The 23,605-nt window shown below is 44.1% G+C and overlaps 1 protein-coding gene across 1 annotated transcript in view; it reads left to right on the top strand.

Annotated features, from left to right (window-relative positions):
- NCS1 (neuronal calcium sensor 1) overlaps window positions 1–19,631 on the top strand; it is a 98,319-nt gene extending 78,688 nt beyond the window's left edge. Inside the window, exons 3-8 of the mRNA XM_043981442.1 lie at window positions 7,657–7,795; window positions 9,227–9,305; window positions 10,191–10,279; window positions 10,942–11,019; window positions 12,831–12,948; window positions 17,143–19,631. Coding sequence (XP_043837377.1) covers window positions 7,657–7,795; window positions 9,227–9,305; window positions 10,191–10,279; window positions 10,942–11,019; window positions 12,831–12,929 — 484 coding nt within the window. The 3' untranslated portion in view covers window positions 12,930–12,948; window positions 17,143–19,631. The remainder of the gene's footprint in view (window positions 1–7,656; window positions 7,796–9,226; window positions 9,306–10,190; window positions 10,280–10,941; window positions 11,020–12,830; window positions 12,949–17,142) is intronic.
- The last annotated feature ends 3,974 nt before the right edge of the window (window positions 19,632–23,605 follow it).

Raw genomic sequence — 23,605 nt, 5'->3', positions numbered from 1 at the left:
CTTCCTTCCTTCCTTCCTTCCTTCCTTCCTTCCTTCCTTCCTTCCTCCCTCCCTCCCTCCCTCCCTCCCTCCCTTCCTTCCTTCTTTCCTTCTTTCTTTTTTTTTCAGGGCAATGAGGGTTAAGTGACTTGCCCAGGGTCACACAACTAGTAAGTGTCTGAGATCAGATTTGAACTCGGGTCCTCCTGAATCCAGGGCCAGTACTTTATCCACTGTGCCACCTAATGGAGGGGCAGTGTAGTTGGATCTTAGAGTGCATGAAGGGGGAGTGAAGTATCTGAAATCTAGAAAGGTAGGAAAGGGCTAGGTTATACAGCCCTTTAAAAAGAAAACTTTATATTTAATCCTAGACGTAATAGGGAGCCACTGAAGATTATTGAGTAGGGAGGTGACGTGGTCACCTATGGAATATTCTCTTGGTAGCTGAGTGGAGGATAGATTGTAGTGGGCAGAGACATGAGGCAGGGAAATCAGTCAGAAGTCTATTGCAAGAGTCCAGGCAAGAGGAGATGAGGGTCTAAACGCTGATGGTGGCTGACTGTGTGCGTAGAGAGAAGGGGATGTGTAGGAGAGATGTTGTGAAGGTAGAAATGTCAAGATCAAGTGAATCCTGGATATGTAGAGTGAATGTGAGTGAGGAGTCAAATATGGTGCTGAGGTTGTGAGCCCAAGTCACTGGGAGGATGGCGGTGCCCATTAACAGTGATAGGCAAGTTGGGAAGGGAAGCAAGTTGGGGAAGAAGGAATATTTTAGCCAGTGAGTTTGATATTCCTCCAAGACATCCAGGATGAGATGTCCAAGAAGGGTGCCCAGAATGTTTGGGGGACTTGAAACTGTTCTATGTGAGGATAAGTTGGAGGAACTGGGTATTTTTGGGTGAAGAAGAGAAGACTTTGGGGAGGAGTGTGGAAAAGCACTTAGAGACTTATTTTGCTTGTCTTCAGAGGACTGAACTAGGAGGAATGAGTAGAAGTGGAGAAATGGATTTGGACTTGGTGCAAGGAGACAATGGCCAACAATTATAGCTGTGAGGGTGATGGGCTGCCAGGGAAGGTGACAATAATAATCGCCGACATTTATACTAACAATATGTAACATAACTTATTAAGAACACATTAACTAGATGAATAATATATAATGACTGACATTTATATTAATAACGTATTGTATTAATCATATAATAATAATAACTGACACTTTAAAGTTTACAGAGCACTTTATTTTATTTTAAAAATTTTTTGCGGGGCAATGAGGGTTAAGTGACTTGCCCAGGGCTGCACAGCTAGTAAGTGTCAAGTGTCTGAGGCTGGATTTGAACTCAGGTCCTCCCGAGTCCAGGGCTGGCACTGTATCCACTACACCACCTAGCACTTTAAATATCTTATTTAATCCTCCCAAAGACCCTGTGAGGTAAGTGCGAGAGTTGTTATTATATCCATTTTACAGATGAGGAAAATTGAAACTGAGAAGGTTAAATCTCTCTCACAGCTAGTAAGTGGGTGTCTGAGACAGTCAAACCCAGGGTGCCTGTCTAGTAGGTTCCCCATCATTGGTGGTCTTCAAGTGGAGACTGGGGACTCATTCCTGCTTAAGTCATGCTAAAAGCCCTCTCTGGTGCCTTCAAAATCTCTGACCTGATTGGAGGATTCCTGGGAAGGGGCACTGCTGTCTGTTTCCTTCGTAACACTCACAGTGACAGAGCTTGATACCTTGCCAATCACATCCTGAAATTTAGAATGTGGTGATTAAATACCCTAATTGCCAGCTTGGGTTGTGAATGATAATAACATGCTAATTCAGCTAGTTTCTCCCCCTCCCTCCCCTTCCCTTCCCCTAGACAGTTACGTCAGTTCTGCTGATGATAGAGGAATCCAGTCATTTTCTCTTTTTGCTTCAGTATAAAGCAGAAGAAAATGGGTAATAAGCTACCCCAGAATCAGGGTGGGCAAAGGAAGAGAGAAGAGGTGAAGAGCAAAACCAGCTTTGGACCTCTGCTCCTTTGGCATATTTGTTCCAGACAGCAGTCAATGTGGCCTGGGAGGCTGGGGGGTGGGGGGGTTAGGAGAATGGGCCTAGGTTTGTAGTCTTGAGACCTGGACTGTAGTCCTAGCTGTCACTAACTTAATATGTGACAATGAGTAAGATGCTTTCCTCTCTGAGCCTCAGTTCCCCCATCTGTAAAATGAAAAGTTTGGGTCAGATAATCCCTAAGGCCCTTTCCAGTTTTAAGAAGGAAACCATTTCAGGTTTCAGGGGTCTGAAGTGGGCATGCCATAAGATTCATGAAGAATGTCAGAGTGGAAAGGAATGATCTAGTCTAATTCCCCCATTTTACAGGGGAAGAAACTAAAGCCTAGAGAAGGCAAGTGTTTTGCTCAGGGTCACCTAACTAGCTAATATAAGATAGCCTCCCTATTATGAATATGAGATAATTATCAGTGAGGAAAAGTGAAGGGAGGGAGAATGTGTGTGTGGGGGGGGGAAGGAGGGAGGGGTTTTTTTTTTCCACCTGCCCCATCTCCAATCACTGAGGGTTAAACTAACATCTTTGGATATGCAGATTTAATTGGGTTTGGGGGTGGGGGGTGGAGAGGGAAGAGCTTCTGTAGCATCCAGTGTTCCTTAGAGGGAGTCATTGATGCCATGTGACCAAACCAAACAAGGGAGCAGCCCAGGTTGATGAATTAGTCTTTTGAGAAATACTGTGGCAGAGGTGGGGCTAGAACCCTGCCTCTATGGGGCTGAGTTCAGCTGGATGAGGTGGCTCATTGCTGGGAGAAAGAATACCCTTGGGAATCTGCTGCCTGTGAATGAGGCCCGGAAATGTGGGCCAATTGGTTGGGGTGGGATAGGCAAGCAACATGGAGGGTGCAATGAGCCCTAGTTTGCAATCACTACTCTGCAGCTTTCTATTTGTGTGACCTTGGGAGAGTCACTACTTCTGGTCCTCAGTTTCTTCAACTCAAACATGAATGCGTTGAATCAGATCAGGATTTCTTGACGTTTTGGTGTTCTGAACACTTTAGCAGTCTGGTGATGCCTTCTCAGGGTAACATTTTTAAATGCTTTAAATTAAATGTATAGGATTATGAAGGGAATTAATTATATAGAAATAAAGTAATTAAAACATTCTTTTAAAAAACAAGTTCACAGAACCTAGGTTAAGAACCCCTGGATCAAATGAGCTCTAAGCTTCCTACTACCTTTAATGTTTCCTGGGATAGGTGATAGAAATTAAGCCATTTTCATCCCAATGGCAACTGCTGACCTTTATCTATACTGCATTTGAGTGACCTTCTTCTGCCTATCTAGACTAGCTTCCCCGAGTGGGCCTGTCTGGGAGTTCCACTTTGGATTCTTTGTCAGGAACAGGGACTGAGTGCTGAATGAGGGGCTGTCTCCCTGTTTATGGTATGGTGTCTGTAGTTTGTCTGTTTTCTCCTCTCACTTATAGATTAGTACAGGTTAGCTTGCCCTCAGAAAAAAGGTCTTTGATCCAGATCTTTAAACTGGTAAACAAGTAGCATCTTTTAACCTCAATATCATTTTGGTCCCCTTCCTGCCTTGTCTGGCTTCTTACATCCCAACATGTACTATGTAACTCCAAGTGGCTCCTTAACACCTCCAAGATCAAATATGAAATCCTATTTGGTTTTCAAAACCCTTCATAACCTAGACCTGTCTTTTTTTTTTTTTTTTGGTGAGGCAATTGGGGTTAAGTGACTTGCCTAGGGTCACACAGCCAGTAAGTATTAAGTGTCTGAGGCTGGATTTGAACTCAGGTCCTCCTGACTTCAGGGCTGGTGCTCTATCCACTACATCACCTAGATGCCCCATGACCTGTCTTCTTACACCTTACTCCTCGCCTTGTACTGTTTGATTCAGTGATATTGGCTTCTTTGCCAGTTCCAGAGAAAGACTCTCCCATCTCAGCTTGGGTCATATTCTCTGGCTCTTCCCCAGGCCTGGAATACTCTCCCTCCCTATCTCTGTGTCTGGGCTTCCTCCAAACCTCAACTAAAACCTCATCTTCTATAGGAAGCTTTGCCCAACCCCTCTTAATTCTGGTGCCTTCCTTCTGTTAATGATTTCCTTTTTATCCTGTATATGGCTTCTTTGTAGATATTGGTTTGTTTTCTCCCCTATTAGATTGTGAGCACCTTGAGGGCAGGGACTGTCTTTTGCCTCTTTTCGTATCCTTAGCTCTTAGCATAGTGCCCAGCACATAGTAGAGACCTAATAAATGTTTATTAATTGATAGATCTAGATCTATAACTACTGTGTTGTCTGCTCGAATAATGACCATTAGCATTTATAAAGGGCATTAAGGTTTATGAAATGTTTTATACGTGTTAGCTCATTTTATTCTTATAACTGTGGGAGGTAGGTGCTCTTATTATCCCTGTTTGACAGCAGAGGAAACTGAAGCTGACAGAAGTTAAGTGACTTACACTGGGTCACACACAGCTGGTAATTGTTTGAAATGGGATTTGAACTCAAGTCCTTCTAATTCCAGCAGTATTCACTGCACCACCTTGATGCCTAGAAAGGCTTGGATGGACTACCAGCCAGACTGAGGGACAGACAGACAGAAATGGGGTATGGCCAGAGGAACTCTAGTTTTTCTAGGGCTCAAGTGTGAAAAACCTGGGTTTTGGTCTTAATTCTTCCACTGCCTGGCCCATAGCAAGTCACACAAACACTTTAGAACTCTGTTAATGGGTGTGATGGATCCCCTAATTTTTATTACCAAGGCTGTCAAGGACATAGACTAATGCCACTGCAATACCAAGGAGTCTAGGAGATTAGAATCCCCAGGAGAGAATTTACAATCTATTTGGGCTCTTTGGTGACAGTGATAAAAATACTCCGTAGGTGGTGGCCAGGCAAATCTCTGGATGGGTCCCTCCTTCAGTGGGGTTCTGCTTTCTCTGCCTGATCCCTCTTCCATTAGTTAGTCAGACCCCTTCCTGGGCTGCTGGCTCCTCTCTTCTGCACAGTCCCCCAGGCTCACCCTATCCTGCCTTCATCCCAGTAACTGGATAGGTTTATATAATTATATAAGTGCCTGCAGTTAAGGGATGTGAAGGTATTCTTGAGCACATTTTTAAAAGACTCTCTCTCTAGAATAATATCTTTCTTGAGTGTCACTCTTAGTTTTGGACCAATGTCAGGACAACCAAACCTTTGGCTTGGCCCCCAACCACAACCTGGAGTGGCCATGGTGCCTCTCAGTTCCAGTTCTTGGCATCTCTCTCTGACTATGTCCTAGTGTCACTCCTTGACCCAGTATCCTATGCTCTTGGGAATGTTTCAGACACACTCCTGAAATATGGAATTACAGAAAAGTGTTAGAATTTCTGAGCAGGAAGGGCCCATAGAAGTCATCTGAATTATTAAGTGCCTACTATGTGCCTTGGAAGGGAAGCTCAGGAAGAGCTGCTTCCCACATGGGCTGGCTGTGTGATTCTGGAGAAGTTCCTGAGCTTTTCTAGTGCTTCTGGGTAAATTGCAGGGCAGGGGCTGATCTGCATTGTTAGAGTTTCCTCATCTGGGAGTTCTCTCTATACCAAGGAAATCATAGAGGAGTGGTGTGTGTGTGTGTGTGTGTGTGTGTGTGTGTGTGTGTGTGTGTGTGTGTGTGTGTTTTAATTAATGTTAACAAATATATACTAAGCGCTTACTTTGTGTTCAACCTTGAGTTGGCCATTATTGGGAATCAAAGAAGAGACAGTCTTTGCTCTTGAGGTACTTCCAGTTTAATTGGGAGAAGTCTCAGGTGTGTTGTGCTTAGAGAATGATACAAGACAGTATAATTGAGTGCAAGTAAGTGTTTTAATTGGATTTATGGATTTATGCACAGCTCAAGAACATGTCTGCCGATTTCAGAAAGCCAGGCCCATTTTGACAAAGGCATTTGTCCTTTGATCCCTAGGTATCTGAAAGTGACCAGGAAGCTTAGAAGATAAGGGAAACAGGGTTCTGACATCCTGGGGAGGTTGTTCTAGGTTTCTCTTGTGCCTATTGCCAGGCCCCATAGCAGTAATGATGGAGGGTGAATGGGTGACCGCAGGGGTTATCTCTACCCATTGGCAACCTCATTCAAGGGCCTGTGGAGTATCAGCCTCCAGCCTGCCACCTGCCACTAGCAAAGAACTCGCGCTACGTTTTCCAGAGACAGGAGATTTCCCCTGGTGATTATGGGAGATCTGCCACCCCATCCCCCCATCCTGGTAGCTGAATGTGTATGGGGGTGGGGGGAGCAGGGGGTGAGTGATCAGAGCAGGCATGTGGGTCTGTACCAGCTGCTAGTACCATATGGACACCACCTACCAGCGGCATCAATCTTCTCACTGGAACTCGCTGGCTGCAGAAACCTAAGGGAATGTGAGGGGATTATTAGAGAAAGGGAAAGAGCAAAGTCATTGCCTTTTATAAGTGTCTTTGTGATCTAGGGAAATGGTCTTGAAAGTAGACCCAAGGCTGGTTGGGGGAGTGGGAAGATGGGTTGTGTCCCACCCTTCCTGTAGCAGTCTATCATGCTGCTTGTCTCCAGTACAACTACATTCCTGCCCTTCCCCCCATACACTCCTGTGGACCCCCACCCCCACGCCACCCCTCCAGCACCTTTGCAAGCTTGAGTCAGGCATTGGCCCTTCAGGTTCAGTTAGTATATAACCTAATTTCTCCCACAGCAGCTGTGCAGGTGCCATGGGGGACAATCACCTTCCTAACCCTACCCTAGCATACCTACCAGGAGAATAATAATAATATTAATAATGATAACTATTATTATTACTGATAGGGGATGTGAGATTATTTTTTCCCTTTTGCTCCTAAATCTAGGATTTGCTGATAGGAATGTATTGGTTTGGAGGAGTCAAGAGGCTTGGGTTCCAGTCCTGGCTCTATTACTAGCTAACTGTCCAACTTGGATAAGTTACTCTCTGTGCCTCAGTTTCTTACATTGCCCAACTTTTTTTTTTTTTTTTAGTGAGGCAATTGGGGTTAAGTGACTTGCCCAGGGTCACACAGCTAGTAAGTGTTAAGTGTCTGAGGCCGGATTTGAACTCAGGCACTCCTGACTCCAGGGCTGGTGCTCTACCCACTGCGCCACCTAGCTGCCCCACATTGTCCAACTTTTGTTTTACTTATCTTGCAGAATTGTTATAAGGTTAAAATGAAATAACAGATGCAAAAGCACTTTTTGAAATGAAAGGCTGGGTAGCATTAGACTCCTAGCATCCTAGAACTGGAATGGTAGAACTGGTGAAGGACTTTGACACAGGAGTGTAGACAGTCAGAGGAGGGAAGGACCTTAGAATACAAAACCTGGAACCCTGGAGCTGTAAGGGACCTTAAGATATAGGATGTCAGAACTGAGAAGGAGGTTAGAAGATAGGATGGTAAAGCTGAAAGGATGTCAGAGTTCATCTTGGTTAATCTCTTCATTTTAGAGAGTGGGAAACTGAGGACCTTGTGGGGAATACACAAATTGTCTGAGCATACATAGGTAGCAAGTAGCAGAGTTGGGACAAGAAGCTAGAGTTCAGGGCTCTTGTTATGCTGCTTCTCTGATGCTGGGGATACAGCGTGCCTTGCTGGAGGGTGATAGAAGGGTCTTGTTCATCACCTTTCTCCCTTTCTTTCCTCAGGTACAAAGGCTTCATCAAAGACTGTCCCAGTGGTCAGTTGGATGCTGCAGGATTTCAGAAGATCTACAAACAATTCTTTCCCTTTGGTGACCCCACCAAGTTTGCTACGTTTGTTTTCAATGTCTTTGATGAAAACAAAGTGAGTTAGTGATTGATGGTGCTATGCCAGCCTCCAAGGTCCCAGGAGCCACCTCCCCCTCACCACCAGGCTCCGCAGCTTCATCTCCTCCTAAAATGCTAACTCAACACCCACTCTCTCATTGCTAACTTGCCTTAGTGGGGAAGACACACATATACACACACAACCACCCCTGAACTTTCCCTTCTCTGGGTGTGAGAGGCAGATAGATGTAGGCATGAAGTAAGGAAAAACTTCCTAACAATTAGGTATCTAAATGTGGAATAGGTTGTCTCATGAGGTAGTGAGTTCCCCTAACTTGGGTCTTCATGCAAAGGCTAGATGACTGTTTGTTGGGGATGTTGTAGAGGAGATTTCTGTTTGAGGATGGGTCCGAATAGATAGATTGGAATACAAGTCTTCCTTGCTCCAGATTCATCATGCTGCCTCTTTCCCAGAGTCCCCTTTTGCTTATATAATACTTTCTCCTCTCATTTCGTACTTCCTTACTGAGACCTGGGCCCGAGTGTCACTCTGTCCTTTTTCATTTATACTGGTGCCACTCTGCTGGGCATTTGGCCTTATTGGATTTTGGAGTCTTTTGAGGACTCTCGGTCTGTGCCGAGGAGCTAAGCCTGCTAGGCCGTGACCCAAGAGCACCTCACCATTCCTGGCCATGGCCCTTACAGTTCTTTCAGCTCATTGAGGGATTCTTCCCTAGCACTTATACATAACTAAGAGTCAGGTGGAGTCCAGGTCCTAGGCCTGGCTCTATGACCATTTGGCCACATGACCTTTGGCTGGTCCTTTCCCCTCTCTGGGCTTCAGTATTCCCATTTGTAAAATGGCATTATCTCTGAGTTATTGTTGCTCAGTCATTTTCCAGTCATGTCTGACTCTTTGTGACTCCCCTTGGGGTCAATGGTTTGCCATTTCCTTCTCTAGCTCATTCTACAGTCGAGGAAACTGAGGCAAACAGGGTTAAGTGAATTGCCAAGGGTCACACAGATGGGAAATGTCTGAGGCCAGATTTGAATTCAGGACAGTGAGTCTTCCTCACTCCAGGCTGGCGCTGCATCTCCTTTACCACCTACCTTCCCAGATTCTAAAGTTTCTTCTAAGTCTAAGATTCTGTAATTCTAAGCTGAGGGAGGTTACCATATGTTACTGGCCCCTGGTGATGAGCATGTCTGTGTGTATATTCATCCTATCACACTCATTCATGCTTTCTTCTGATGCTTTAAACTCATTTAATGTGTCTAAAATCTGGGCCAAGCTATATCCTGTATCAGAAATGAACAGTACCCTTCTTCAGCTTCTCCCTTCAAACTTTTATCTCTTTTTTTCTATCCTCTTTCTCTTCTTTCCTTCCCCAACTCTCCCTTTCTTAACCTTCCCTCCATCAGCCTGAGAAAGCTCAGTTGATGAGTGTGTAATACCTTCTCTTTCCAGGATGGGAGGATAGAGTTCTCGGAGTTCATCCAGGCATTGTCGGTGACCTCTCGGGGGACCCTGGATGAGAAGCTAAGATGTAAGTGCCTTTTCCATCAGTTAATCAGTCATTTGGGGACCCTGTAATGTTTTCATTTCTGTGCTGGCTACCAAGGGGGAATATGGAGAATAGACAGGATTCAGGTCTTCACAGGGCACACAGTCTAGGAGGGGAGAAAAGATCCATACACTTGAAAAGATAATGGGCAGCATTAAGCTCTCTGTACCAAATGACAATGGATAACTCAGACAGAAAAGTGTTATATGTTGAGTTCAGAGGAGGAGAATATCCCTAGGGGCTAGCCTGGTCAAGGAAGACTTTTTGGAGAAGCTCAAGCTGGGGCTGGAGGCATGAAGGGGTTTTGATAGAGAAGAACAGAGAGGGCATTCCAGGCTGGGAATAATGACCCAAGGGGAGGGCAAGTCTGATCCCCTTGCCCTGGCTATAAGAGGCAGCCAAGTAGGATAGCAGATAGAATACTGGACTTGTTAGGAAGATCCGAGTTCAAATCCCACTGCTGACACCTACTCATTCTGTGACCCTGGCCCATTCACTTAACCTTCCTAAGTCTCAGTTTCATTTTTAGTAAAATGAGGCAACTGGACCTGATCACCTTCAAGGTTCCTCCTAGCTCTAAATATTATCTTGAGATTTCTGGGAGAACAGCTGGTGTGTGATCTGACTATGACTCCTAGGGTAGCCTCAAAGGAGAATGTGAGATGGGGAGCCAGATCTGACTTCAGGTGCTGCTCCTAACACTGACATGCTGGGTGGCTCAGCACAAGCCCCACTCAGTTGTCCCAGGGTTACAATGGGGAATAAGTGTTCCCTTTCCCTGACATGGGTTGGGCGGAGTGTTGCTGATATAATTTTACTGGAGAAAAGAGAGATCCTAGGGATAATGGCCAGTGTCTCCAATTTCAGGGGCATTCAAGCTATATGACTTGGATAATGATGGCTACATCACAAGGAATGAGATGCTGGACATTGTAGATGCCATTTACCAGATGGTGGTAAGGAGGGTTTGGCCATGGGTTGGGTGGGTGGGGCATGCAGGTGGTGAGAAGCCCAAGGAGAGGATTTGGAGAAGGGCTGGATTTTGTTCACATAAGAAGTGACATCTTGTATGGAGAGACCTTCAAAAAAATAGGACCCTCCCTTCCCCTCTCAAACCGTCTGTAATTGTTATGTGATTCACCATCTGGAGAGATAGAAGCCAAAGATCTTCCTGGAGGTGGAGAAACTTGGTTGGGGGAGAGTGTAGTCCAGAAAATGGTTGTGTTGTGTGTGTGTGTATCCAAAAATAAAAATAGTAGGGGTAGATACCAAGATGGGAGAGGGAATACTGGCATAGTAGGTACCCTGGAGCTAGGTGGTGGCATGTGGTATGGGAAAGATAGCACTGAATTCCAAGGCAGCTTGCTATATGACCCTGGGTACGTGATGCTTCCTGAGTTGGTCTCTGTTTTGCCCACGTGAGGGTTAGATGACATGGTCTCTAAGGTTCCTTGTGGTTCAATGGTCCAATAACTCTTGCATGTTCAGCTGGAAAAGAAGATAATAGCATCTCTTGCTGCTTAGCCAGGATCATGAGGAACAACTTGTGTAGGAGCCAAGGCAGAGTGTAGTCAATGAACAATATTTAGACCCTCTGTCTTTATCTCTTTCCTGTTAGGGTAACACTGTGGAGCTCCCAGAAGAGGAGAACACCCCAGAAAAGAGGGTGGATCGGATCTTTGCCATGATGGACAAGGTGAGATGGTTGAGGTGTGATGCTGTATTCTCCTAAATACTTTGGGTGCTGGAGGAAAAGTCTTACTCCAGGAGAAGGAGGAGGATGGGAAAAACAGTGACATTCAACTGAAAAGAGTCAAGAGGGCTACATGCATTGACACAGTGTGTCTTTGTTTTGGGGGAAGTGGCCAAACCAGAATATTAAGGTAAGAGAGGGAGGACATCATCTATATTTGCCTCCTTGTTGGCACGTTCCTCCCCAGTTATATATCCAAAGCAACTCAGAGATTCATAGATTTAGAGTTAGGTGGGATCACAGTGTTCATGTGGTCTAACCCCTTCAATTTATAGCTGAAGAAACTGAGGCTCAGAAAGGTTAAAAGAATTGACCAGGGTCACAAAGGTGGTAAGGAATGAATCCAGAGGGGAAGCTAGGTGACACTGTGGATAGAGTGGTGGGCCTGAAGTCAGGAAGATTCATCTTCTTGAGTTCAAATCTGGCCTCAGATACTTAGTAGCTGTGTGACTCTGGGCAAGTCACTTAACCCTGTTTGCCTCAGTTCTTCATCTGTAAAATGGACTGGAGAAGGAAATGGCAAACCACTACAGAATCTTGGCCAGGAAAATTTCACACAGTTGTCATGAAGAGTCAGACATAACTGAAATGACTGAACAACAACAGTGGATCCAGTATTTGAACCCAGGTCCCCTGAGTCTAAACCAAAGCTCATTTTCTTCCTACCATGATACCCTTTCTCTCCCTTGCATTTCTTCCCTTACCTTACAACCACCAGCTCCTGCATCTTGAGCCTGACCCCATGGTTCATTAGGAAGAATACCAGATCGTAAGTCAGGAGACCTTGATCCTAGTCCCAGCCTTGCCACTAAACTTGTGACCAGCCTTCAGCTAGTCCTCTTTTCTCTGAGTCATTGGAGTTTCCTCACCTGTAAAGTAAATAGGTTGGATTAATTGATGTTTCAGCTTTAATATTTTTGGGTCTATGAGTTGATGAGACCAGGGAAAACCAGAGGGCTAGGAATTTCAGACCAAAAGATCTCCCTCTGTGGATTAGCCACAGAAAACTTCTCTCACTATCCTGGCTTCCCCCTTTCCCCCTCCCCCTCCCCATCCTCTAGGGCAGGTCTGAGTACCACCTACTCACCATCAGGTTTAGGGAATGCAAATTCATGTTCAGGAAACTGAATCTACCAGGAAAAGATAATCACCTAAAACATCCATCCCCAAGCTGAATAGAAATGATTTGGATTTTAGCCATTGTTTGGGATTATTCAGTTCATACAAATGTATGAAGAGTTATAGAATAATTGCCTTTTTTCATCTCTGAATGTGAATGATCTAGTGTCTGAAGGAGCTTCTGACCCATGATTGGAGACAAGAGGACCCGAATACTAGTCTGGTTGACAGACCCAAGATCAGATTTCTGGGGTTCTGTGACCCTGGCTGGAAAAAAATTTACATCTTTATTTCTTAAAAAAATTAATCTTGGGGGCAGCTAGATGGCGCAGTGGTAAAGTGCTGGCCCTGGATTCAGGAGTACCTGAGTTCAAATCCGGCCTCAGACACTTGACATTTACTAGCTGTGTGACCCTGGGCAAGTCATTTAACCCTCATTGCCTCACCAAAAAAAAATTAATCTCTAAATGCAATTTGGCATTTCCTTCAATTATTTAATAACATTTTTTGAGGAGTTCATAGGCTTTACCAGAATGCTGAGGGGCTCCATGACCTAGAAAAAACTATGGAGCCCCTCACTAGACCCATCCCAGGTGGAACACGGAACACTCCATCACCTTCATCTTTCCTTCCAGAATTCAGATGGAAAGCTGACACTGCAGGAGTTCCAGGAGGGCTCGAAGGCTGACCCGTCCATCGTCCAGGCACTGTCCCTCTACGACGGGCTTGTATAGTCCTGGGGCCAGAGCAGGGGTAAGTATGGGCCCTAGAAGCACCCTTGGTCCAGGGGCTCAGGATCATTATGCACTGGAAGGAGGAAAGCAAAACCTCATCACAGATCATCTGGACTCTCATCCTTCCCTGGCTAGAAAGGAAATAAACCCCCAAGACGTCACAGGTGGAGGAGAGGCCAGCGTGTTACCCCTCTCATCTTTCAATAATGAGTCTAACTCCTAGCAATGACTAAATTGCAAAGGTCTCCTTCCCGGTTTACATGAGTATCATTATTTTCTTTGGATTATTCAGGTAAACGTAATGTGAATTCTACATAATAATATGGCATAGTCATTTGTTATTGGGATAGATTTTTCCGCTTTCTCCTCCCTGTCTTTTAAAAAAAATTTAATTAATTTTTTTCAGTGAACAAAGCTCTATTTCTCTTCCTCTGCCTCTTCACATATTGGAAAAAAAGAAAGAAAAACCAAAACCTTTATAACAGATATGTATAGTTAAGCAAAACAAAATCCTGCATTAGTCATGTACTTTTGTACTATATATATATATATATATATATATATATATATATATATATATATATATATATATATATATGCACATGGATACATATATACACATATACATACACAGATAGATATAAAGCAGCTAGGTGACACAGTGGATAGAGTGAGTGCCTGGCTGGGAGTCATGAAGACTCATCTTCCTGAGTTCAAATCTGGCTTCAGACATTTATTAGCTGTGTGACCTTGGGCAAGTCATTTAACCCCTATTTGTCTCTGTTTCTCACCTATAAAATCAGGACACACTGGAGAAGGAAATGGCAAAACTCCTTCAGTATCTCTGCCAAGAAAACCCCAAATGGGGTCATGAATAGTTGGACACAACTGAAACAACTGAACAATAAGAACATGTATGTGTATGTGTACATGCATATGTACATGCACATGTATATATGTCTTTTTCAGCTTGTTCTGTTCAGTTGTTTTACATACACACATAACATGCACACACATATGTAATTCTGTCCCCTTGAGTCCATCACCCCTGAGGTGAGTGGTGTCATGGGTTCTCTGGACTTGTGGTTGTCATTGTGTTTATTGATCAGAGTTTTGAAGTCTTTCAAAGTTATTTGTGTTTGCAATTTTGTTGTTACCACATAAATCGTTGTCTTGGTTTCTTCCTGTTCTTTATTCTCTCTCCTCTTCATCTTGCACTTCTTTCTCTTCTTCTTTTTCTGATTCTTCCTTTACTTCTCATTTTCCTCTCCTCACCTGTCTCTTCCTCTTTCCCTTCTTTCTCTTCTTTCCTATCTTTCTATTCTATTTTTTCTTCCTCATTTCCTTCTTGCCCTTTTCCTTTCCTCCATCTTCCTCCTTTCTTTTTCTTTTCCTTTTCTTTGTCTTTTTTCTTCCTCTTAATCTCTCTTCCCCATCCCCCCTTCTTTCTCTGCTTGCTCCTTTTTCATTTCTTTTTCTTCTCTTCTTGACCTCTTCTTTGACCTTTTCCATCACCATCATAACACATTGACACCTATTTCCCTTTAGAAATACACAGAAGGGGCCTCTGTAGGTCATTTAATTTAGCACCCCAGTAATAGGGCAAAACCAGGCCTTGTAATTTTTTGGGTGGAATTTTTCTTTTGAAAAAACCACCAAGAACCCTCTGAACAGATAGCATCAAAGAAGAGCAGACCTGGGGTGTTTGTAGAAAGAAGGGTCAAAGAGGCAGTCAGCTAATAAGCATTTATTAAGCTCTTACTTTGTGTCACGCACAATGACAGTCTACAAATTACTGCCCAGTACTTGATAACACTCCCACTCCACTCTTTCCCAAAGAGAGACATAGACTGTGGAATGAGTGAGGTTAACATTTCGTCTAGCGTCTTCTCCCTTCTCCCATTCTGAGATCTAAATTCCCTCTCTGGCAAGGCTGTGCTTGTCTCTTGGCAAAGCACCACTTGCGAGCAGAACTTAAGCTGGGTTTTTGGATGATCTTGGTGGAACTTGGAAATCCTTCCCACCTGCCCTTCTAGAATCCTGTAGCTGGGCCATTCCTCAAGGTCATTTGGTCCAACTTCCTGCCTTTAAGGACCCCTATGTCTACATGTCTATCTAAACAGCTCAGGCCTTACAAGAATGAGTGGAAGAATAAATTCATTCAAAAATATCTCTTGGGGAAAAAAATCTCTTGTATACTTCCCCTTCTGATAGTCTCTGATATTGCTATTCCCCTGGTAGCTGTCCTCATCACCTTATATATGTACTATTGCAATGGCCTGCAGGTGAGTCTTCCTACCTTAAGTCCCTCCTCATCCTCCACTGGTCCATCCTCCATTCAGCTAAAGTGCAGATCTGTATTCCCTTATCCCGTGGTTCCCTATCACCTCCAGGATCAAATATAAAACCCTCTGTTTGGTATTCAAACCCTTCACAACCCAGTGCCCTCCTCCCTTCCCAATTTTCTTAAGTCTTACTCCCCATCATGGATTCTTCCATGCAGTGACACTGGCCTCTGCAATTTTTGGAATAAGATATTCCACTTTTTGACTCTGGGAATTTTCACTGACTGCTCCCCTCACCTGGTATATTCTCCCTCTTCATTTGGCTACCCTTCAAGTCCCGGCTAAAATGCCATCTTCTACGGGAACCCTTTCCTGATAGCCCTTAATGCTAATGCTTTTCTTCTGTTGATGATTTCCAGTCTATCCTGTTTATATCTTGTTCATACAGTTGCGTTTTCATTTTGTCTCTCCTATGAGATTGCAGTCCCTGAAAGCAGGAACCATCTTTTGCTTTTCTTTTTAACTCCCGCACTTAGCACAGCACCTAGCACAGGTGCTTAATAAATGTTTGTGGACTGAGAACTGAATGGATGAATGAAGCAGTGAGTCAGTAAGCATTTATTAAGCACCACTAATTGCCAGACAATAGGTCCTGGAGATACAAAGAAATGCAAGAAGCAGTTCCCTGCACAGTCTAATGGAGAAGACAACATGCAAACAACTATGTACAAACATGATATAGACAGGATAAATTAGGTGTTCTTTCACAGGGGGAAGGCACTAAGATTAAGGAGGACAGGGAAGGACTTATTTAGAAGGTGGGCTTTTAGCTGAGACTTGAAGGAAGCCCGCAAAGCCAGGAGATGAAGATGAAGAGGGAGAGAATCCTAGGCATGGACTGGAAAGACTATTCATTGAGTGCTTTCTATGTGATAGGTACCATACTAAGATGGGAATACAAATACAAAAATGAGATGGTCCCCTGCCCTCAAGAAGCTTTCTTTCTTTCTCTCTCTTTCTTTTTTTTTTGTGTGGGGCAATGGGGGTTAAGTGACTTGTCCAGGGTCACACAGCTAGTAAATGTCAAGTGTCTGAGGCCGGATTTGAACTCAGGTCTTCCTGAATCTGGGGCTGGTGCTTTATCCAAAGAAGCTTACATTCTGATTGGGAAAGATAGAACATATAGATAAATAGTAGTCAGAGAAAGGAATCTTGGTGTTTGGGGTAACAGGGGTGCACGGTAAACTGACCTGTTGGACAACCAACTGACATGCCTTTATAAAAATCACATTCTATTTTTTTCATTGAACAAAAATCAATTTTCTTTCCCTCCCACTCTACTCTTGTAACAAATATACATAGTCAAGCAAAACAAATTCCCACATTGCGATGTCCAAAAATACACATGACATACCTTTTCTAGAAGCAATGGTAATATTGATTTGATTTCCATGTTCAGAGCAGTAGCGGGAAAGCTGGGATTAGGTTAGGGAATGGGGATAGAGCTGGGGTTGGCCCAGACAATGTGATCTAGCCCCTTACAACAACAAAATGGATCAAGTGGGATATCATAGATGTGGTAGCACAGGTGAATTTGCATTTTTAACTTACAAATCAAGACAGCTTAGTCCTTGGATGTGAATTCCAAAGCTGAGTGGATTAACTACCCCACCTCCCCTCCCTGCCAGGGCAGCTGTGAAGCAGATGGAAGGATGATTCAAGTGGATGGCTGAATGGGAAGTGAAACATGGTCTAGTTTTGGGTAAGCTAGATGTAGTGGGCTTGGTGAGTTTGCAGGTCCTTACTCAACAGTAGAATGAGTTTCTTCTCTTTCTAAGGGGGAAGAGAGGTACTGTAACCCCCCTCAGCAGCTCATGATACAACTAGGTGCCTTCTTAACCCGTCTTTATTTACACTCTGCTTTTCAGATGCCTGCAGATTGCCTGCTTCCCTCTGTGCCATCAGCCCACCTCAGTAATGAAGCTCGTCCACTTGTCTCTCTCCAGCCTTCCTTTACGCACAGCAGGGCTGCACACGAAATGTGAGGTCCCTTTCCCCCATTCCTTCTCACCCTCTGCATCCCCTTACTGTGCCCTGAAGTCACTGTCTCCATTTGCCAACTTCTGCTTGTCGGAGGAAAAACAGCGGCGATTATCTGCAGAACAAGGACACCTACTGCATCACAGAAGAGCCTCATTGTTTCTCTCTCATGCCCATGCTTTTATTTTTATTTGAAACAGACATTTTTTAAAAATGCCCTTCTGTTCTAGAAAATGTATACTGCAGAATGATGATGGCCCTGGGTTACTCAGAAAACACTCCAGCTTCCTTCCCACTGGTGGCTGGAAGGTTTGTTGGGAAGATTTTGCTTTGGTTCTTGGATTGGGCCAGATGTGTTTGGGAGATGATTGATGTTTCTTGTCATCCAGTCCTTTTAGCAGCAGAACAACCTGCGTGGCTAGGATGATTTATTATTATTATTATTATTATTATTATTAATTATTATCATTATTTTTCGTGATATCAGTATTGTGTTTTTTTTGTGGGAAAGTGAGTTTTTTTTATACATATATATGATCAATATCTTTATTTATTGGTTGTTAACTGTTGCTGCTGTCTGGTATGTCTGAGCCCCAAGTGTCCAGGGGCAAAACGTTTACATGTGCACGCGCCCCCCATGCTCGCTCAGGAGGACGGTGGCCCACAGTGGCCAAGAAGCCAAAAATACTTTCCCAGATACTGTGCTTGGTTTTTGGACTGGGGTTAGGGATGAGATTCTTGAAAGGGTTATATACCCATCTCTCTTCCAGATGCTTGCTTCCCTGGATTCCCTTGCTTCCTTACTGCTTTCTCCTTTCCCTGATCCTTCTTCCTTTCTCCTCCTCTTCACTCCCCCCTTCCTGCCCCAGCATTCTTCTGCATGACTCTCATTCTCATACTAGAGAGAGACCCCAGCTGCTTTTGCATTCAGATTTTCATTTGGCCTGGATGCCTTTCTTGCTTCTTGCTTTTGTATCTTGGGCAGATTAGGGAAATTGAAGTTTCTTGAAATGTTGCACCAAAAAAGACTGTTTGGGGAAAGAACTCAATGGATTCTTTTAGCCCTGAATGTTTAGGGAAGGGAAAATCCATTGTATTTACAGAAGAGTGAAGAGCTGCTGTTAGCCAAAAACTTAAGTATCCCTCTTGCTTTGGGGAGGCTTGCAAATGATTCCCAAATCTCCCTGCTCAGCCTATTCCCCCCTCCCTTAATCCTTCCTTACCATCTGTATTCCTCTGGCTCACACATATAGTAGACCCTTACCTAAATGTTTATTGAACTGAGATGTCCTTGGGTCCAGTGGGTGAACGGTTATGGGGAAAGAATCTTGTTCAGAGAGGTAGTTGCCCATCCATTTGACTCAATTGAACAGGGGGCAGCGAGGTGGTGCAGTGGATAAAGCACTGGCCTTGGATTCAGGAGTACCTGAGTTCAAATCCAGCCTCAGACACTTGACACTAACTGTGTGACCTTGGGCAAGTCACTTAACCCTCATTGCCCCACAAAAAAGAAAAAAAAAAGATAGTAATTGACTCAATTGAACAACCATTTGTTTAGCTCCTACTAAGTGCCGGTGTGGTAGGCCCAGAGAATATGAAGACAAACCCAAAACATTCCTGGCTCTCAAAGGGCTTACATTTTACCGAGTCTATTAGGCAGCAGCCTTGTATCTCTTGGGGGAAAGCTCTAAGCTCTTTCTGGAAGTTGAGAAAAATAGCTAAACCACAATGTTCTAGAACATGTTGCCAAAGCTTTTAGTGGGAAGGACAAACAGAAAACCAGCCAGAGAGTTCCATGGGTGATGCCATGTAACTTTCTGTTTCCTTTGATGTTTGATGAATGTTCTGCCATCTTGTTTTTCCTTTGAGTCAAAAATAGGGAGGCTAATGTGTGAAGCCTGGCTGTTCACAGCTGTTAGCACTTTCCCTTGGCCAGATGATTGAGAGGTGTTATGACTGGTCTGTGTAGGGAGCATGCCTTATAAATTCAATCCTATTGTAGTGACAACTAATGTCAACCACCCAAGAATTAACATTCTGGTCTTTCTGTTTTTATTTCCCCACTATCCCTCCCCTGACTTACTACTGCAGACTTGGCCTTGAAAACCACGGGCACCCAGAATGACTTGGTTGACGTCTACCCTTACCTGAAGCTCTAGTCCCACTGTGGGCAGATAATCTTGGGTGTTTTCAAGGCTGTATCCCTTTCTTCCTCCCCACAGCTCCCTGTCCTTTCTGTCTCCTGTCCTTCTGACATCCTGGACTTGGTGGCTGATTACCCCATCTAAACACCATGCCATGTCTTCCCATGGATATCCAGTTTCAGAACTAGCATAGGGCTCAAACCCAAAGCTTCCCCTATAGCCAGTTATCTCCCTGCCCTAAAACCCCAACTATCCTCTTTCTTGGGAGTCTTGTGGGCTCTCCTCCTTGCCCCCTCCATGATGCCCCCATATCAGAGCTATTTTGTTTCAAGAACTGCAGCTAGTTTTGATTCCTTACCCTGATCTTCACCTCTTATTTTTAACTCCAGGGGATTGAGGATGGGGTCAGAGGAATCTCATGGCTTTATTCTCTGCCATTTTTAAGGGTCTCCCTTCCTCCCTAGGGAAACAGTATGAAAATTATTCTTATACAGATCAGGCTTGTCCTCCCCTCCCAAGAACTTCATCGTATTTGAGGAAAGGGGAGAATTGAATATGAGCAAGTTAGGGAGTGAGTCCTTATTATCTCTAAACCAAGGAAGACCCGTCCTGGCTAGGCTTTCTCTCTGTCTTTGTCTACTTCCTAAAGAGCTCTCTTACCTTTCTCTTGGCTGTGATGCTGGGTAAGGAATCTTCCTTTGCTCAACCAGATGGCTTGTTGAGGAATTTCTTGGATCAGAGATTGAGTAGGCACTGTGGTTTAAGCCTGTATTCCTCCTGACCCATTTTTTGGGCTTTCTTAGCTCTCATAGTCATCTCTTAACATGGATTGTACCTTTGTTGGACTAGCTATGGAAAGATACTTCTTCCATTCCATCCTGAATGCTGAAGGCTGGGCTTCTAGGGTTTTTCAATGAGTAAAGACAGCTGGGCTGGTCCAGAGAATTCTCCATGGGAGCAACCTCCCTCCCTCCTCTTAAGCTCCCTGACCAGATGTTAAATACCACATGAGATAGAAAATTACCATTGTCAAGCAGAGAGGCAGTGTCATTTAGTGGAAAGAGACAATAGGCAGGAAAATCAGACCTAGATTCAAGTTCCATTTCCGCCCCTGATTTGCTTTATGATCTGGGGCAAGCTGCTTCCCCTCTTTGAGCCTCTTTCCTCATAGGTAAAATGAGGGGGTTGGACTAGATGAATCTCTTAAGGTCTCTTCTAGCTCTAAGGTATCATGAGTCTGAGCTCTGATGTACTATGAGGTGGAAATTTGAGCTCAGTTTCAGGACCCACAGAAGCTCTAGTCATCCCTTGATGTGACTTTTCTCTTGTTGCATTCAGTCCCTCCATCTAGGGCTCTACAAGAGAAGTAACTACCAGTCAATAATGTCTTGGTCCTTTGATAGCTTAAGAGAAGTTCCCAGCTGAATTTTAGCTAACAAATTGGATCTGTCGTTTCTTTACTGTGCTCTGTAGTGCTCAGCCATGCCTGGGGCTAGATGGGCAAGGCTGGTTGTCTGACTTTCTTTGGGGTTTGGTTGTTTCAAGAAGATGAACAGTAACTAGCCAGGGTAGATTATGATTGGTGGTAGTTGGGTAGAAATATTTGTTTTCTCTCACTCCCTTCCCCTCCCCAAACATAGATCGTAAAGTACTCCCTTCCTCTTTGTGAATTAAAAAAAAATCAACACCTTTAGATCTTTCTCATCCAACCACTACTGCAAGGCAGTCTCCTTTGCTGGTATTCTCATCCATGGGAAGAGAGGGGAAGCAGCCAATGAGCATAGCTTCTTGCCTCCAATTTCCAACTCTTTGTTACCTTTTACACTTTTCTCTTGTGGACTGGTTCCACACAAGTAATTGACCCTTGACAAACTGATCGTTAGCAGATGGGTCCTTTCTCCATGTTATTATAGGGATTAGCTGATGTGGGTGCTATATACCAATGCAGTGTTTGATGGAGCCTAAAAAAAGTCTCTGATAACTGTAAATATTTCCTGGTGAATTGGGGGAAGGGGAGGGAATATGCATTTATATAGCACCTACTATGCGCCAGACACTGCTGAACTCTTTACAAATATTATTTCATTTGAATTAAGATTTCCTTTGGATATGATGTCCCCTCCTTGTCCCAGCTCTGACTAAATTTAGGATAAGTTTCTTGGGGGATCTTTCAATGGTTATTTAGGGACTAGGACTACATATTTGGTTTCTGAATGGCGGGATTCAGAAAGGTTGGCTTCCATTGCTGCTTTTGAATCGTGCTTGTGAATCATACGGCTTTTTCCTCTTCTGCCCTTTTGTGAAAGGGATTCTGTGTGTCTTGGTTCATCTGATGTAGTTTTGCAGGGGATGGGGATGGGGTCATCTTATTCATGCCTTCTTACTAAGACCATTTTTGTGTCCAATGAGACCTACTTGAGGTACTGGGAGTTAGGACATGGAACCTTGAGAGTTGTGATGCCTCTTCCTTAAGTGACCCCAGGCAAGTTGTTTTCCTTTAGTTTTTTGACTCAGTTTCCCCATCTGTGAAGTGAGGATGATGCCAATTTATAGCATGCTTTGAAGGAGGTCATGCTGAGTATCAAAGATTTTCCTGAACAGTAGAATAAAGGATGAGTGGTATGGAGTCTCTAGAAGCCTCTTCATGCCCTCTTCCCTCTTGCTCTTAGTGACATGCATGTCCCACAGAGGCAGCACTGTATTTTTCCAACAAGCCCACTCTTATCTTGCCGGTGGAGATGTGAGTCATTCATTATTTCCTTGCTCCAGGTTGTGTAGTGAAGGCCCATCTGGATGATAGATCCCTACTCCAGTCTTTGTCTTTTATCTTCCCCTCCCCCTACTCCCTCACTTAGACTAGTCTCCTGGTCCACAAATCTTTTAAGGAACCTTTATTTTGTTCCCCCGACCCGTGAAGGAATTCTTTCCATTTCTACTGTTTTTTCTTCCACCTTCCACCTTTACTGGTTTTTGTTTGTTTGTTTGTTTTTGTAACAGACATCTCTTCCAGTGATGTCCAGGTACCAGGAGGGAATCTTGAGCCTCCCAGGAGGGGAAGACTAAAGCTAATGCCATGTGTTCTATCTAATCTAGCTGGGGACAAGAACTTTAAGATTCTGGGCTGTTCCCTGCTGTGTCTGCTCCTACCCCTCCCACCCCTGCTGATCCCCAGCCCCAATCCTGGCCTTTGCCTCCCAACATGTCTGCTTTCTACTTTTGTTGATGGTGACTTATGAGAATTTCATAATTTTCTAGTGATTAAATATTTAACCATGCAGCATTTCAAATAATGTTAAGAAAAATGTACACATCATTTATACTGGCATCTCTTCCTTATGAGATGCTTTTAAGTTTGACAGCAAACTTCCTCATGAGACAGATGTCAGTCTTTTCTTAAAGGGACACCATCTCCTTGTTCTAGGAGGTGGGTGCTCATGCTCAGTAATTCCAGTCCAGGAAATGGTTTCTTCTAGAAATCTGCCTCTGCTGTTGACCTTGGAAAACTGAGTCTGAGTTTTGGAGGAGGATGCTGAGACCCATGTCCACCCCCTGGTGGTAATAAGTAGTAACTACACCCCCTCTTCCTGGGCTGTCTATTCATCTTAGGGCTATGTAGTCGGTCAGCCAGGTGATTTCTGCTGCTTTTATGGACAAGGAAGCTAGGGGTTTGGGTGGGAAGGAGGCTTCGGTTTAGAAATGCTTTAGGCTTCTGGTTCCAGTTTTCCGACAGTGTCTCTTTCAACTTCTTCTCAACCCACCCCCAGGCCTGCTACCACTTTTCCCCACCCCAACCACAGGGATGTGGGAACTAATTAGCTTATGGTCACTGTGATCTGAAGCCTTGCCCTTTTTTAAGATATCTGCAGAATAATTCCAATGATCGATTTTTGAATGAATAAAGTTTTTGTTGAATAACGCAGCTGGTCCCATCTTCTGTTGTATAGCCATGGTCAGCCTCCCTACCCGGAGTAATGGGCCCTCACTAGGCCTGGTTGTTTTCCACTTTCCAGAGACTGGGTAAATCCAAGGTACTCTTCTCCACTCCTCTTCAAACTTAGGATCATAAATCTGCAACCAAAAGGACCCCTTGGGCTATCTGGTCCAACCCCCTCATTTTCCATAGATGTCTTTTGTCGTCACTCTATGGATGTCTTTTGACAGTTCACCACAGCTTCAAAATATTTTGGTTCCCGCCCCAGATCTGCCA

Source organism: Dromiciops gliroides, chromosome 2 (genome assembly GCF_019393635.1).
Source record: "Dromiciops gliroides isolate mDroGli1 chromosome 2, mDroGli1.pri, whole genome shotgun sequence".
NCBI classification, from domain to species: domain Eukaryota; kingdom Metazoa; phylum Chordata; class Mammalia; order Microbiotheria; family Microbiotheriidae; genus Dromiciops; species Dromiciops gliroides.
This window is presented reverse-complemented; position numbering and strand designations above follow the sequence as displayed.